The sequence below is a fragment of the Dermacentor albipictus genome, chromosome 10 (assembly GCF_038994185.2).
Source record: "Dermacentor albipictus isolate Rhodes 1998 colony chromosome 10, USDA_Dalb.pri_finalv2, whole genome shotgun sequence".
In the NCBI taxonomy this organism is placed as follows: Eukaryota; Metazoa; Arthropoda; class Arachnida; order Ixodida; family Ixodidae; genus Dermacentor; species Dermacentor albipictus.
In genome coordinates this window covers 74,257,156-74,272,653 of record NC_091830.1, presented here as the reverse complement: position 1 = coordinate 74,272,653, position 15,498 = coordinate 74,257,156, and the positions used below count along the sequence as shown (strand labels likewise).

The 15,498-nt window shown below is 42.4% G+C and overlaps 1 protein-coding gene across 1 annotated transcript in view; it reads left to right on the top strand.

The window, feature by feature from the left end:
- Positions 1–15,498, top strand: part of LOC135898923 (uncharacterized) — a 78,404-nt gene that overhangs the window by 44,776 nt on the left and 18,130 nt on the right. The window contains exons 8-9 of the mRNA XM_065428174.1: positions 3,748–3,901; positions 8,248–8,360. Of these exons, the coding sequence (XP_065284246.1) occupies positions 3,748–3,901; positions 8,248–8,360 (267 nt within the window). The remainder of the gene's footprint in view (positions 1–3,747; positions 3,902–8,247; positions 8,361–15,498) is intronic.

Below are 15,498 nucleotides of genomic sequence, written 5' to 3'. Positions count from 1 at the left end.
ATCTGCCAACCATAAACTGGTCTAACGAAAACCTTGGATGTTCTGAAAATGCTGCCGCTATCTATGATATAATGTTGTACCACAACCTTCAGCAAATAGTCACCGAACCAACTAGAATACATTGTTCTACTGAGTCAATCTTAGTTTAGCTATTCATAAAACGCTCTTTTTGTGATTACACAGTATCTGTTCATGACGGGATATCTCATCACAAGTTAGTAGTCGTATCTTTACCTGTTGTCCACGGACGTATAGAAAAAGCACAGCATAAGAACATAAAACATTATTCAAAAGCACTGGATGCATCCACCCTTGATTACTTGGAAGTGGCTATGAAAGGTTTGAGGGAACCAGTGTCACACAGTTATGGAAGACGTTCAAGGAAGACTGTAAATATTGTATCAATAGCTTCATACCAGATAAGAAGACGCGCTTAGAGAAAGCAAACCCCTGGATAAATCGGCAAATTATTCACCTAAAACGAAGGCTTTAACGGCTGAAAAAAGCTAAGGACGCCAGTTATAGTCAGTTAGCTATTTTAGCAGAAGAGCTTTCTTCTAGCAATAAATCAACAAAAAAACATTCCTTTACACAGAGTCTTCCACAGTTTATAGTAAATGATCCCCATAAATTTTGGGATCACCTTAGAACTTCCCACAAGCAAATATATCAAATCACTGTGCATAACAACGTGATTACGGATATCAAAAGTTCGCATGGTCCAGATGACATACCAAACGCCTTCTTACGCCCTAATGCTGAATCATTCGCTAATTTTTCAACAAAAATTTTCTGCTTATTCTTATCGTCTTTTTCATTGCCTCCCGACTGGCTAACAGGCAGAGTTGTGCCTGTGCATAAAAAAGGGGACCGCGCGTGTTGAAGCAATTACATTCCGATTTCTTCGACGAGTACCTGCTACAAACTAATCAAACACGTTATCGCTAACCACATACTTGAAATATTAAACTCTAAAGAATGCTTGGGTCAATTTCAACACCGCTTCAGGAAAGGTTTTTCAACTGTCACGCAGTTGGTCACTGCTATCCATAACTTTAGTTCCGTATTAGATAACTGTGGACAACTGGGCCTAATTTTTTTAGACTTCACCAAAGCATTTGATAAGGTTCCCCACAATGAACTTCTTGAAAAACTGAAATTAATAGGCGTGCACTTGACCTTAGTAAACTGGATTGCGTCCTACCTACAAAATCGAACACAGTTTGTGGATATTGGTGGCATCTCTTCAACGTTACTTCCAGTGACATCTCGCGTGCCCCGAGGATGTGTACTAGGTCCACTGTTATTTTGGTTAATATAAAAAGACATGGTGTGTTCCATTGATAGAAATGTTAAAATTTGTTTATTTGCCGAGGAATGCATGCTGTACACCCCAATGAGTTCTGCGGCTGACCAAATATTACTGAATGATGCTTTCCGTGAAATTGTGGCCTTGTGTGACAGATCAGGAAGGGTCTTCAATTCTGATAAGACTGTGCTTTCGCGTATGACAAGAAAGAAACGTCCAATACACTTTGGTGACTCTGCTTACGGCACTACTATCTCGGAAGTCGAAAGCTACAAATGTTTAGGCGTTTTAATAAATTCACAGCTCAACTGGAGCGACCATGTTGATTACATTAGTTCATCTTCGTTAAAGGAACTTGGATTTTTGAAACACAAGCTCAAAAGAGCACTCAGTCACGTTAAGCTATTAGCCTATAACTCTCTTATTCGGCCCAAACTTGAGTATGTAGTGTGGGACCCGTGCACCAAAAAAGATACAGCAAAAATAGAAGACGTGCAAGGATGGGCTGTGCGCTTCATTTACACTAAATTCAAGAGAACTAATCCCGCATCTGCTTTAACGTTCTCCAACGAAATTAAACCTCTTCATATAAGGCAGAAAATTGCTCGACCAACGTTTCTTCATTCACTCATCCAGGGAAAGCTTGGAATTTCTTCTTCACCTTATGTTACACCTTCAACAACATGAAAAACCCGTCTACAACATACCCATGCCTTAATATCATATTTTGCGAAAACAAACTTCTTTTAATACGCATACTTTCCGGCTACAATATACGAATAGAATGCACTGCCTCAAGAGATCGTCTCAAGTTACAGTTTTGAAAGAAATTCTTTTGTGTCATGTGTCAAACCTTTTGTCTATGTAATACCTTACGGCGTTTGTAAATATGCCTTCTTATCTGCCCTTCCTGCTTGGACCACATAAGGTCTGCAGTATTATTTAAATAAAAAAAGAAGAAAGTTTTGCCCTGGAGAAGCAACTGATAATTATTACTGAGCCTCTATATACTCAGAATCAACCCACAGTCTACATTGGTGCACTTAGAGTAATCACCAGGCGACAGCCCCGCCCTAAACCAGACGAGGCCTTCTATTTTTAACGCGATAGCGTTAAGGAGCTTGTGTCGCAGAAAAGCCGGTGTCGTCAACATCGGCGTCCGCGACGTTGACCGTGAGCGATAAATCACGGAAGGCATTTTATAAATAAAAAGCAACTTCAAAGATCGGCTGGGTGCCCCGACCGATGGCGCGCCACGCGCGCATTGGAGCTGTGCGAGGCGGGTGGCGGCCCGGACTCTCTCTCCCCTGACAACGCTTCGCCTTGCTCCCTCTGCAGAATCAAGCATTCTTCCTTTCCTTAGATCACTATCTGTCTATCTCTCTGCCCGTGTCGATCCGGACGTTTGGCTGGCGTGCATCATTTCCCCCTCCGAGATACCGAGTTCTTTGGTTCGCTCCGCTTGCTCAGGCGCACGTTTCGTTGCTGCGCCGAACGCTGCGTTGCTCGACCATATGGCTCGACGCTCACCACGTCCAATACGGGGCGCCTCGTGAGTGATGGCTGCCCTGTAGCCCATTGCCTTACACCTCTTGGCGGGTCGACGGGAACGCTGTCGCGTTCCACTCTTGAAGGCGAAGCTTAAGCGTCCTCCAATTTTTACCCTAAACCTCCTCTTTTACTGCGATGGCAAATATATGAAACATCCAGACGCACTTCTGCCATCGTCGTTGCCGTGATGTTCCGTATGAAGTCCATGGGGCGATAACATCGTCGACGCGCGCCGTACGCTGTATGTGCGATTGAACGCGCGCCAGGGTAAGCGGATGATGCTGGCCCAATATCGGGCGTGCAAGGCACCGGGGAAGGGGGAGGGGGTAGAGGAAGGGGGGGGGTCTACTCTGGCGGCGACCGCTCGCGTATTGCGCGGCCGCGTGGGCCCTATCTTCAAAGCGATCTGCGATGGGGATTCAGTGCGCTGAGTGCTGATCGCTTCGTGTGCACCGCATCCTCTCCGATTACTTCGCGTTTAAGCGAGAGCCAGCACGAAGGTCACTTCCTCGCCGCTGCCACCGCGCTTTCTCGCTCTAGCGTTTTGACAGCGAGTGTGTGCGGTCATCGAGTAGGATGTGTTCATGCTTGCTTGTGCGCGCCTAACACCATGCTTGTTAACTTAGTTACTAAGGAAATGTTTACAAGTTTATACGGCAGATAAGACTGCTATCCTTACAGTAATTTGCTATTGCGATCGATGCTCCGCCTTCCGGGCGAAACTGTGGCCTTTCCTCACTCTAACATCTCTTGGAGTAAATGAAGAGACTCTATGGAGGTCATAGACTAGAGGTCCTCAATTCATAAATTAGGTCCAGCTACTCCGCATTGCAAGAGAAGGTCTTACTCTGTTTTCTGGGTCTTTATTCATGCTTCTTTTTACTCAGGTTTCACCTTCTGAGAAGAGACATAAAAGACCCAAAATTTTTCACCATCATCGACGATATCTGGAGATACAATATATCCCACTTCGGCATGCTGGATGTCAGCGCGCACTACCCAACTGATGCAGTGGTCTATGAGTGTCTCATTCTGCTCAAGGTAATTCAAGTGCGGCCACTTTTCTTTAGTACTTTGCTGAGTGGAAAGCGACGTGACACCCCATGTCAGCATAAGGGTAATCAGACGTTCATACCACATATCCGTTCAATTCCCATTTTATTGATGCTCCAGCGTTCTCTTAAAGCACTGAACAGGTCGGTTGTAGACAATATATAGTAAAACGACATCCTTTTCTTCCTATCTTTCTTTCTTACTTTTTCCTTTCTTTCTTTCTTTCTCTTTCTTTATTTATTTATTTATTTATTTATTTTTTTTTTATTTATTTCCATTGCTAAAATACAATGACGGGGGCTAAGATAAAAGCTGCAATGAGGCAGGTTGAGGTGCCCTTAGCCCCCGTGTTACATGGTGGCAGTGAGTAGCGCAATCGACCGTACGCAAAGAACATTACATATGAATATTATTTACAATCATCAATCAATTCAAGAGAATTTTCTATAACGGAACAAACAAAAAAGGAACAAAGAAATGGGAGAAGGACAAATAAAAGCAATGCAGATAGTACGCACCACCACATTACATACACTTGGCAATAGGCAAATAAAAGTGAAAATTGCGTACACTTGACGATGCCTAATTAAAGGTGAAAAGACTAGATGGTTCATTATTATTGGAATATTTAAGAGAAAGAAAAGGACGAGCAAAAATTATGCCATTACAAACATTTAACAAGACATGTGAATACAAGTGAAAAAGAAATTACGCTTGATTCATTATTTAGGAGAAGGTTCTGATAAGTAACGATAGTTCTGAACGTGTTAAGGTAATGATGTCGATGCCAGCGTCATGTAGTGAATTAAGCAGTCTGGGTAACTTATTTTCCGTCATTCGCAAACCGTAGTTGGTTGTTGAGGGGGGTATAGACCAATATTCTCCGTGACGGGTGATATAGGTAGCTGTATTTTTTTGCAGACAAGCAATTTCCTTAAGAACGCGGTTTTCAGAGTTTGAGTTTGAGTGCCATATACGAAGGAGAGAGCGGTTGTATAGAGAGTACATTGTATGTAGGTATGTTGTATTGTTTAAAGAGGTGCTCACTGTGACTGTGATATGGCACGTTTGCAACAATACGTACGATCTTTTTCTGTAGTAAGTGCATTTTCCGGAGGTTAGTTTCAGTTGTTGTGTCCACACGTAGTGTTTTTGGCTGACACTGATCAGTGTGAGATACTGCCCATCATCTTATCGTTTAAAGGCAGCTCTACATCTGGGGAAGATGACATTAAAGTGTAGCGTCTAAGTTGACCACCAACTTATTTGTTAAAATAAAGTTAAATTCTGGGGCTTCACGTGCCGAAAATACGAGGTAATTTTTTGGAAGCCGCTTGGCTCGGAATCCTCGACAGCACAGGAAAGTGAAGACGGATTTTTGGTATCTTTCTGAATTTTAGAAAGGTCTCCGATTGTGCACAACAAAAATATCTCTTTTTAAGAAGTCCGTGGTATCACTTTATATTTAATGAAAACCTACGTCACGTAGGCGAAGTAGACACCAAGAAAACCATTTATTCGCAACATAAGTGTATTATTCGGAGTGACACAAGAGCTCATACTAAACGCCCTTTTTTCTCAATAGTTAATAGAAATGTTGTAAATAATAAAAGATGCTGTAATATAGTATTGTAAGAGGCTTTTACTAGAGTGATTTTTTCCAGATATAAACAAGCATTCTCTCAAAACCCTGCCCCACAATTCCAGTGCTCCCAGTTGTCCACTTATAAAGTAAAAGCACATGCTCCGGCTTAAAAGGTGACAGGACAGCGATTTAGACCAGTGGTGTGCTTCCTCCACGGTGGTTCCAGACTTCGATAAGCAGATTAGGCAGCCCACAGGGCTAGTGGCGCGTATACACCGATGCACTTTCAATCGCGCGAGGAGCCGCTCGATAGTCGCCGACAAAATAGCTGCGTTCGCACCAGTGGGCCTCTTCGATTATGTGCGCCTAAGAATCCTATAGCGTCTGATATTCGGCACACTGGTCGGCCTCTTGGACTGTCTGTCCTTGCAGTCGCAAACTGTCCCACAACCTGCATACGAAACGCTCGTGAGCTGAAAGTACCACCCAGGGCAGTTCGGGACTGTCAGGGACGGATAATCGATGGGGCCCACCGAATATGCCGCTGCACACGACTAAATTCCCATTGCCAACTCCCATGAGATGTGCTAAAACTCGCCAGCTCCCATGTCGCAGCTTTCTTCTAAATTCATGGTTGCCACGGCAGTGTTTTGTATGAGTCGATTTATTTGTAATGAAAAAAACGAATACACGAAAGACCAACATACCTCCACATTTATATTAGGTGGGCCATTACAGTAACGAGCTTCAGTAAGAAACACGAATCACACTTATATCTCGATTAGCTCCACGCCGCTTTAGCTTCGCAAACACCCGCACTGTGTAGCTACAGCGAAGGTGTGCTAGCCGCCAACACCGTATTCATTTGGCTCATAGCTAAACAGGGTGTCCAAGCTAACGTTAGCCAGAGTTTAAAAGTATACCGATTTACTCTAAGACCATGTGACCAAGAGCATGTTGCTGACTATTGTATGGAGTAAGTCAAACTATTTTTTTTGTCTTCTGCTAAATTGCATACCCGGTCAAGAATAATTAACCAACTTAGGAAGCAATGAAGTTGGACGAAACATTCCAATTAGTAAATTGTAAAACAGATTGCAAAACGTCCGGATAAATCGCTTCTAACTTTATCTATTAGGTATTACTTTTTTCCCGCTTATCGCAGATGCTCGCGTAATACGAAGAAAGAAATTGCTGACAAGACAGCTCACGAAAAATGATTTCAGTACTTCCAAACGTTCTGCGTATCACCGAACACGGCGTTTAGCAGTGTTACCTGCCGCCTAAATAGCGACAGGGCAGCGCCACAGCGTTAACTCTTCCTATTTACGCCAGAGATGGGCTTCCCTCGCGGCGGTTCATGATTGCGATAAGCAGACGCAGCGGCAGCACACCCGGCTAAATGCTATGTTCGTTCGGGCGGTTCCGTTTGCTGAATAAACAACTGGTATATTGAGCCCTGGGTGGCGGGGTCGTTCTTGAGTGTACGCGTGTGTGGGTGTGTGCGTAAATGGGGGAGTGCTGAATTGCGCCTAATTAGATCAGTATAAATGTCATTGTGGAGATGAGCTTTCATACTGTTAATGTAAGGGACACAATTCAATAGTGCGTCAAATGTAGTATATCATTTCAACGGCTCTTAATATAGAGTTAGCTTTGTGACTTCGCTGGAAGTGAGTGATGTTTGACTAAAGAATGCAGAAGAGGCATTTTATTTGTTGCACAATAGAGCTCAACTTCACAATTTTTCAAGTCGCTAGCGCACATTCCCTTCAAAAAAGTATCGCTGACTCACTTCACAGACCCATAACTACAGAGACGTATCTAGGCGCCGTTTCGAATGAACAGACATTATCAGTGCTTAGCGCAAAGGGTGCAATCTATAAATAAAGATGATGTTTTACATTGTGCTGGTGGAAAACAAATTGAGCCGTGTATGAGCTTTCTTACAGCTACGAAAAGTGCTGCGAAATTGACCGTAGCTCTGCAATTGTGACACAGTTTAACATGAAGAATTATTAGAGCAACCTGTTGACTGATTATGATGCAGCAAAACGAACAAATGTTCTTTGAGTTAAGCGTATATTAGTGTAGCAGTAAACTAGCTCTTGCTTTGTTGATTTATGAACAACTAGAAATTCGCTCCGGCGTGTTACAAATACTGCGTTACGTGATGTGGTAAGTTTCCAGGACTTTATTGAATTTTTTTGCAATCACACTCAGTGTAAAACACGAGATACTTCGATAAAATCAGGGCTAATATAAATTACGGGGTTTTCCGTGCCGGAACGACGATTTGATTATGAGGCACACCATACTGGGCGACTCCAACAATAATTAGGACCATTTGGGTCTCTTTAAAGTGCACCTAAATCTGTGTACAAGCGTGTTCTCACAGTTCGCCCCCGTCGAAATGTTGCCGCCGTGGCCGAAATCTGATCCCGTGACCTAGTGCTTAGCAGCCCAACACCACAGCCACTAAACAGCCATGGCGGAAGAATTACAAGGGTTAAAGAGTACATTTCGCGAAGCCAAGCCATGCGCAAAAGTCGCTCCATTAGGATTTTCAGTACCTTGTTTATTATATTTCAAATATAATAACTAAGTTAGCCATTTTATTGGCTATCTAGCGAGAGCACATTCGGTAAATATTTCTGAAGTAACCCAGACACGTATCTTGCATAGCAGCAGTGAAACAGTGTAGTTGTGCAATGAGGCGAAATATCTTCCCCGTCTTTATTGCTAACAGGCGGTGTATCTTCATCTGAAACCGAAGACTTCACCCCAAAGGCCATCTTACTACGTCTTAGGATTATATCTGGATCCTCAGATACCCGACTTCAGCGCTGTGAACTTGATGACGTGAGTCTGACGCACAGAATCCACCTCACCCTTTCTCAGCGGGTTATGCCTGCTGTTCTACTGTAAAGCTAACATGTCTTTTTTTTTTAATCGCCGCTAATATATGGTACACAACCACTCATGGAGCCAAATTACTCGGAACATGCTGCATCACTTGCAAAATGAGCGAAAACACGTGATTGAGAAGCTAACCTAACTTCAATACTCCACACATTGAATAAATACATTAAGGCACATATTCGTGTGACAATTTTACGAAATGAAGCCAGTGAGCCCTCCAGGCACAACTTGTTAGAAAACATTTAAAAAGTAGCGGAAATTTCGAGATGAGCGCGTCGCACTTGTTCAACTTACTTCTTAAACAAAGCAGCTTTATTTTTCTTTAAAGAAAAAGATAACTGTAATGAGAGTCTATTCAGGCGGACGTTTTCAGAGTGCAAGTCTGGAGACTGGTGGCATCCTCATAATTCGCTCCAACTGGACGTACCTGGCGAATGTACGGATCACAAGTCGTAAGTGGGAACACTTGCCATACAACCAACAGTTTAAAAGATAATTAAAGACTTTCTAAGAATTAATCCATCTTGCTTTTCCATTTTACCTGCCAGTTTACTGCGCCAATCAGGCGTAATCCAGGTAATGAAGAAGTATAATAACATAAAATACTGTACTACTTCTGAAAGAAAAAAAAGGAAGGGTCAACAAAGTGTCGGCGCTGGAGAAAACAAGGTCGACGTATATCGTAGTTGACATTATTCGATTCTTAAGCGCTGATTATATCTCGCTATACTGTCTTTCTGTCTTTTCTTTGCGCTGATTATTTACTCAATTCCCAACTTACTCGTATTGTATTTCACGCGCAGTTACCTCGACCTTGTTTTCTTTTTGTTGCACTAGGCTGAGCCTTTCTTTACAGAACGAGATGCCAGGAGGGCTGTTTTCTGAGATAGAGCAGCGTATCCTGCAATGGTGTTGATTTTCAACTATATAGATGCTGTAGCGTTAATTTTACGTACCCTGCGCTGGGCACACCTCCATCCTGACACCATTCCCTAGCGTCAGCCTTGCATAGTCCTAGCGATTTTGCTCTAGTTCCCTGAGTTGTGCCGTACGGTGGCTTTCCCTCGGCGATTTGCTATTTATGGCGGTGAACCCTTTACAGGGTGCAGCGCAATTTACCACTTTTGTGGCACCTAACTACGCCTGTACCACTAATATAATCTAATCTCCAACTAATCATTGCTTCATTTCTCGTATAGACAAGCCTTTTGTTATCTCTGTCGATTCGTAAGGACACATATGAGACCGTTTGTTTTCTGGAAGTGGTTACAAGATGCCGAAATGCAGATATGTCAAACCCACAGCGTGTCATGTAGAATGACCTTATCGTCAGAAGAAAACCGTGTATTCATCCATATACCTGACTGGTTACCAATAATGGACATTTCAAGAAGCTTCCCTGACTCGTGATACAGAGAATATGATGTGCCTGTTCAGTACAGTGAATAAAACTGAGTGATGGAGTAGGATTGATTATTCAACGCCATCATTATGTACAGCCTACTATGCTCATGGTCTTTCTGGCTCTAATACATAATTGCCAACGCCAAAATAGTTCTGCAGATATTTACCCGGCGTCGAAAGAATGACTCTAAGCAGGTTCTGGTTATGGCATCAGGCGACACATAGAGAGGGGGTGTCGTTTATGTCTAATTAGTTTGCCTGATCATGACGACGGCCATCGAGCTTGTTTTACTGCAAAAAGGTTTATATTGAACTCATTGCATCACTACATAATGACAAGCACCACTGAAGTAAAGGTATGATGTCGCAAATCACTCCTGTTCTGAGAAGCGAGGCATTTTCCTGCATCCTGCGGTTTTCGAAGTGTTTGTGACTTGCCTAACCGTTAATGTCTCCAGAGCCGCAAACTGATGGTAAAGTGCTAGGCTACACAAACTCAATAACATTTTAACGCAATACGCCATGTTTTATGGTTTCGTTAACAGAGTTTTAAAAGAAATCATCCGTGAGATGTAGCACAGTTCTACTTGAGCCAGACAAGTCTCGGAGACAAACCTTATTTTCACGAGAAACGAATGTTAGTACTGTGCTAATAGTAAAGGTTTCGTAACTAGCTTTTCAACTAATTATTTTACGCCAAACATTACAATTTTCGAACTGTAAGCTGCGGCTCTTAAATTCTCCTGCTCTTCGAACGACTGCTATGCATGACCCCTATTTTAAGATATGCGTTCCCAGAGCTGGCGACGAAATGCATAAGTGTTCCAGCAACTTTTGAGCTTCACTGATTGAAAAGGCACTTTGATAAAGAAGCACCTAAAACAACGGTTTACTGTTAGGGCAAGTTTAACTGCGCAAATCTCGAAGCTGGTGCTAGTCTCAAACTTCGTTCCAAGCCTTGTAATGCCAAGCCTTGAATGCCTTGTAATATTACTGACTTCAATACGTGTATATCAATATGGGCGCTAAAACAATTAATTGAAATGTTTATTTGCGAAACTTTTTTAACCACACAATTATGCGTACTGACGTCCAGTGTAAGTAACTTATACCTTTTCGAGTATTCCAGCTCAGTAAGTATATTCGGGCTAAATGCCACAACTGATTTAAGAGACAACGACTTAAGAGACAAACAGTTTTCATGCTGCATAAATAATGACCTTGTTCTGTGAGATAAAACTTCGAGATTGAGAAAATTATCTGCGCGTCTGTCATTGTACTCATCTTCGTATTTATCATCGCACTTTATTATGCACTAACTGAACTGTGGATGACAAAGAATATCAATATTTTCATCAAGCTTATTGCTTTCATTCCAAGTGCCACGTTTTACAGTTAGATTTTTATTCTTCATGACTCAGTATGGCGGTGTGACTGCGGCACTATGCAGAGAGAGCACAGTCTTCCCCGCAAAGTCTCATGCCGGGTTAGTTGACAAAATGTGTGTGGTCGCAATAATACAGATGGTGAAAAGGAATTCATGGAGTCAAACAGCGAGAACGTACAACTAAGTTTATTTACAAGATACGTGCGCCCCTAATTTCATTTAAAAAGGAGATAAACAAAGCAAATGTTAAAACCAGCCCAAAGAATGAAAACATTATAACAAGATTTCTGCCGAGCAACGCGCCAGTCTAGGAAAAAGCTGCTTGATTTTGCTAAGGCATCAGGACAGACATACTCAATACGGCTAAATAAGTTATTTTTGAACAAGAAGTGCTACGTTTACTGTTCTACCACTGACAATGTATGCGAAGTCAGCATGCCACGTGCAGCACGCTCTTCTGATCGGTCGCGTCAAGCTATCGAAGGAAATGGTTCGACATAGCTAGCACATGCGCAATCTAATAACACCATATCTGTTTTTGTCACTAACGTGCGAAGTCTACTAAATAAACGTGCTGCGGTGTCCTCGCTGATTGATTCATGCGCTGCTGACATAGTATGTCTCACTGAAACATGGCTCTCGGCTCGGATAAAAAATAGCGAAATTTTTGATTGTGAAAAACTGTATTCATGTTATCGTTGCGATCGTGGTGTGCGATCAGGTGGAGGTGTCTTGATTGCGGTTACTGAAACGCTCACATCGAGCTCAGTTTCCATAGAAACGCCACTTGAACTTGTTTGCGTGCGCGTTGTACTCGACAACAGAGATGTTATTTTTTGCACATGCTATCGCCCTCCTACTGCTTCGACGTCATTTTGCGATGACCTTCACGACGCATTGAACAAATTAATTGTCAGATACCCTAACGCTCCCCTTTTTCTTCTTGGTGACTTCAACTTTCCCGATATCATTTGGCGTAACGACACGGCAACGTCCCAGTCTTCTCAGAGTACCCAGTTTATAAACACTTGTTTGGATTTCCACTTCACCCAGCTTGTACTGAAACCAACGCGCGTGTCTGTTTCCTCATCTAACATACTAGATCTGATTCTCACTACGAACCCTGACACAGTTTCCCCAATTCTTTACATAAAAGGCGTAAGTGATCACCTTGCACTCACTTTTCATATCAATACACGGGCTCCTGTAAAGAAAACTACGAAGGTGATCCGCGATTACAGCAAAGCCGACTTGGCTTCCATTACCACTGAAATGGAAAATTTCGCAGCTTCTTACATCGCTAATTGCGATCAGCGCTGTGTTCAAGAAAACTGGTGCATTTTCAAAAATAAATTGTTGTCATTAATCGAACGTTTCGTACCGCAAAGAACAGTCTCTTGCAAGCCACGGTCCCCTTGGTTCAACCCCTTTCTGAAGCGACTACGTAACAAAAAAAAGCGGTTGTTTCGTCGCGCAAAAGCTTCATGCAGTGACGTTGCTTGGTCCGCTTACTACCTCACTGAAAGTGACTACAACACAGCCGCCGCTAGTGCGAAACAGCATTTTTATTCTGTTACCCTTCCGTCCATCTTGCAAACTAATCCTCGTAAATTCTGGACCATAGTTAACGGTACTCCAAGCAAAATAATCCAATTAACATACCCAAACGATCAACCTGTTGCTCCTGAAGAATGCTGTAATGTATTTAATGATGTGTTCTCTTCACATGTTACCACAATGCCTAGTGGATTACCGGTTTTATCCAATTCTGGTTTTTCGCCTATGGATCCAATCTCTATTGACTGGGTTGGTGTTAGCTGCCTAATAAACAATCAAAAAACGTCCTCCTCTGCCGGCCCAGACTGCCTGAACTCAAAAATTTTGAAGTGTACTGATGTATTTTCTGCTGTTATCTTGTCACACATTTTCACTCAGTCATTACAGCAGTCTGTTCTTCCAAACGACTGGTGCGTGGGAAAGGTGATTCCAGTTCATAAATCAGGTAACACACACTTACCCAGCAATTACAGGCCTATCTCACTAACTAGCATTTCATGTAAAATTCTTGAGCATATAATATATTCACATTTGGCTGAGTTTTTAGAATCAAACTCCTTTTTCAACCCCTGTCAACATGGTTTCCGTAAGTTCTTTTCCTGTGAAACACAGCTCTTAACATTTACTAATGATCTCTTTGCAATTTCTGATCTAGGTACCGACATTGACTGCGTATTTCTTGATTTTGCGAAGGCCTTTGACTCTGTGACCCATGATTTACTTCTGCTTAAGCTGTCTCAACTTAACTTGGACGCAAATGTACTCGAGTGGATAAAAAACTTTCTTTCTAACAGGACGCAGTTTGTAAACGCTAATAACTGTAATTCTCGGTTTTCTAACGTACCAGCAGGTGTTCCTCAAGGGTCAGTCCTGGGTCCACTTCTCTTTCTAATCTATATTAACGATCTTCCGAACTGCGTTCTTTCCTCTTCCATAAAGCTTTTCGCGGATGACTGTGTTCTCTACCGTAAAATTACTAATCCTTCAGATTCCCAAGAGCTGCAGGACGACCTTAACCGCGTAATTGAGTGGTGTTCTAATTGGTGCATGCAACTAAATTCAAATAAATGCAAGGCCATGCGTATATCTCGTAACACTGCCACGCACACCTACTTTATTAATGGTGCACCTGTGACGTCAGTTAGCTCTTACAAGTATCTGGGCCTTCACATATCAAATAACCTTTCTTGGCACTCGCATATTGACTATGTTACTAAAAACGCTAATAGCATGCTTGGTTACTTACGCCGTAATTTTAGCTCTGCCCCTTCTTCCCTGAAGCTAACCCTTTATAAAACTTTAGTTCGCTCCAAATTGGAATATGCTTCAGCCATTTGGGATCCGACTCAGTCGTCATTAGTTTCTTCTCTTGAAAGTATTCAAAACCGCAGTGCACGCTTTATATTATCTAATTATTCTCGCTATGCAAGTATTTCTTCAATGAAACGAACTCTTAACTTACCTGATCTTTCGTCACGCCGCAAATATTCCCGTCTCTCCCTTTTTCACAAAGTTTTTCACTTGAACCCCCTTTTAAAAGAGACCCTTCTTACCCCTCCGTCATATATTTCTGCCCGCACTGACCACAGCCTTAAAATCGGGGTGCCATTGTGCCGTACTAACCGGTACAGTGACTCATTCATCCCCAGGACAAGCACGGACTGGAATCGCCTTCCCGCCTCAATCGCACTCATCACCGACCCTACTAACTTCAAAACCGCCGTTCAGAATGCCTTTTGTTAATATCTTTTGTAAATTTTTTGTTAATACTTGTTTGTATTTTTTATTTTTTACTGCATTACTTCTTGTTTTGACTCCACTCCTTTCTGTAACGCCTTCGGGCCTTGAAAGTACGTGAAATAAATAAATAGATACCGCTGACATTGCAGAGCTTACTAAAAATTCGAAACTCACTCTTGCATAATAACATGAACAACTGCGCATGTTGACAAATAACGGTCTAGTGCCAACATATTCTTGTTTCATCCGAATGTGCGTATGCCATGCGGCACACATCTGCACGGACCACTGTGGATCTAGGCAACTCTTTTTGAGAAATAGATATTTTGGCAGGTTTACTGCTGATTTGTCACTGAATTATTTACATGTGACCATCTTGTGTTCTTACAAACTTCATCGTGTACGGTTATTCTACGGTGCAAGAGCATTGCGAAAGAAAAACACCCTAAATATAGTCAAACTCTCATTGAAGCAGCAGGTGCGGAAACTGCATTTTTACGCTTATTACCTATAGCCTTTGTGCGTCCTCATCTTTTTTTTTCGAAGAATATCATTGTTCACAGCACTTAGCATATACTTAAAAGGAAAGACAGATATATCAGGAAGAAATCAATGCCTGCCTTCATGCGGGTCGCACGCCGTTAAAGTGGCAATGAAGATAGCACGGAACGAGCCCATGTGGACCACATTCTGTTTCTTCTGGCAAACACAGCAGGCAGTGGAGGCATTTTTGTGCCTTTTCAAAATGACTGGTTTTTGCGAGTACCTTCCTCTACGCGGTGTTTCTCTCCCTCCTTTACCTTCCCATTTTCTCATCCCCCAGCGTAGGGTAAGCAACGAGACATTCCTTTAGCTACAATCCCGGTCCTCTATATATTGTTTCTCCGGCCTATCATTCAAGTGTCACTTATTACTGGGCCTAACCTTGTGCAAACTGTCAGCCTAACACAAGTGATCACAAGAAAGTACATGTTGTCATAATGTGATTGC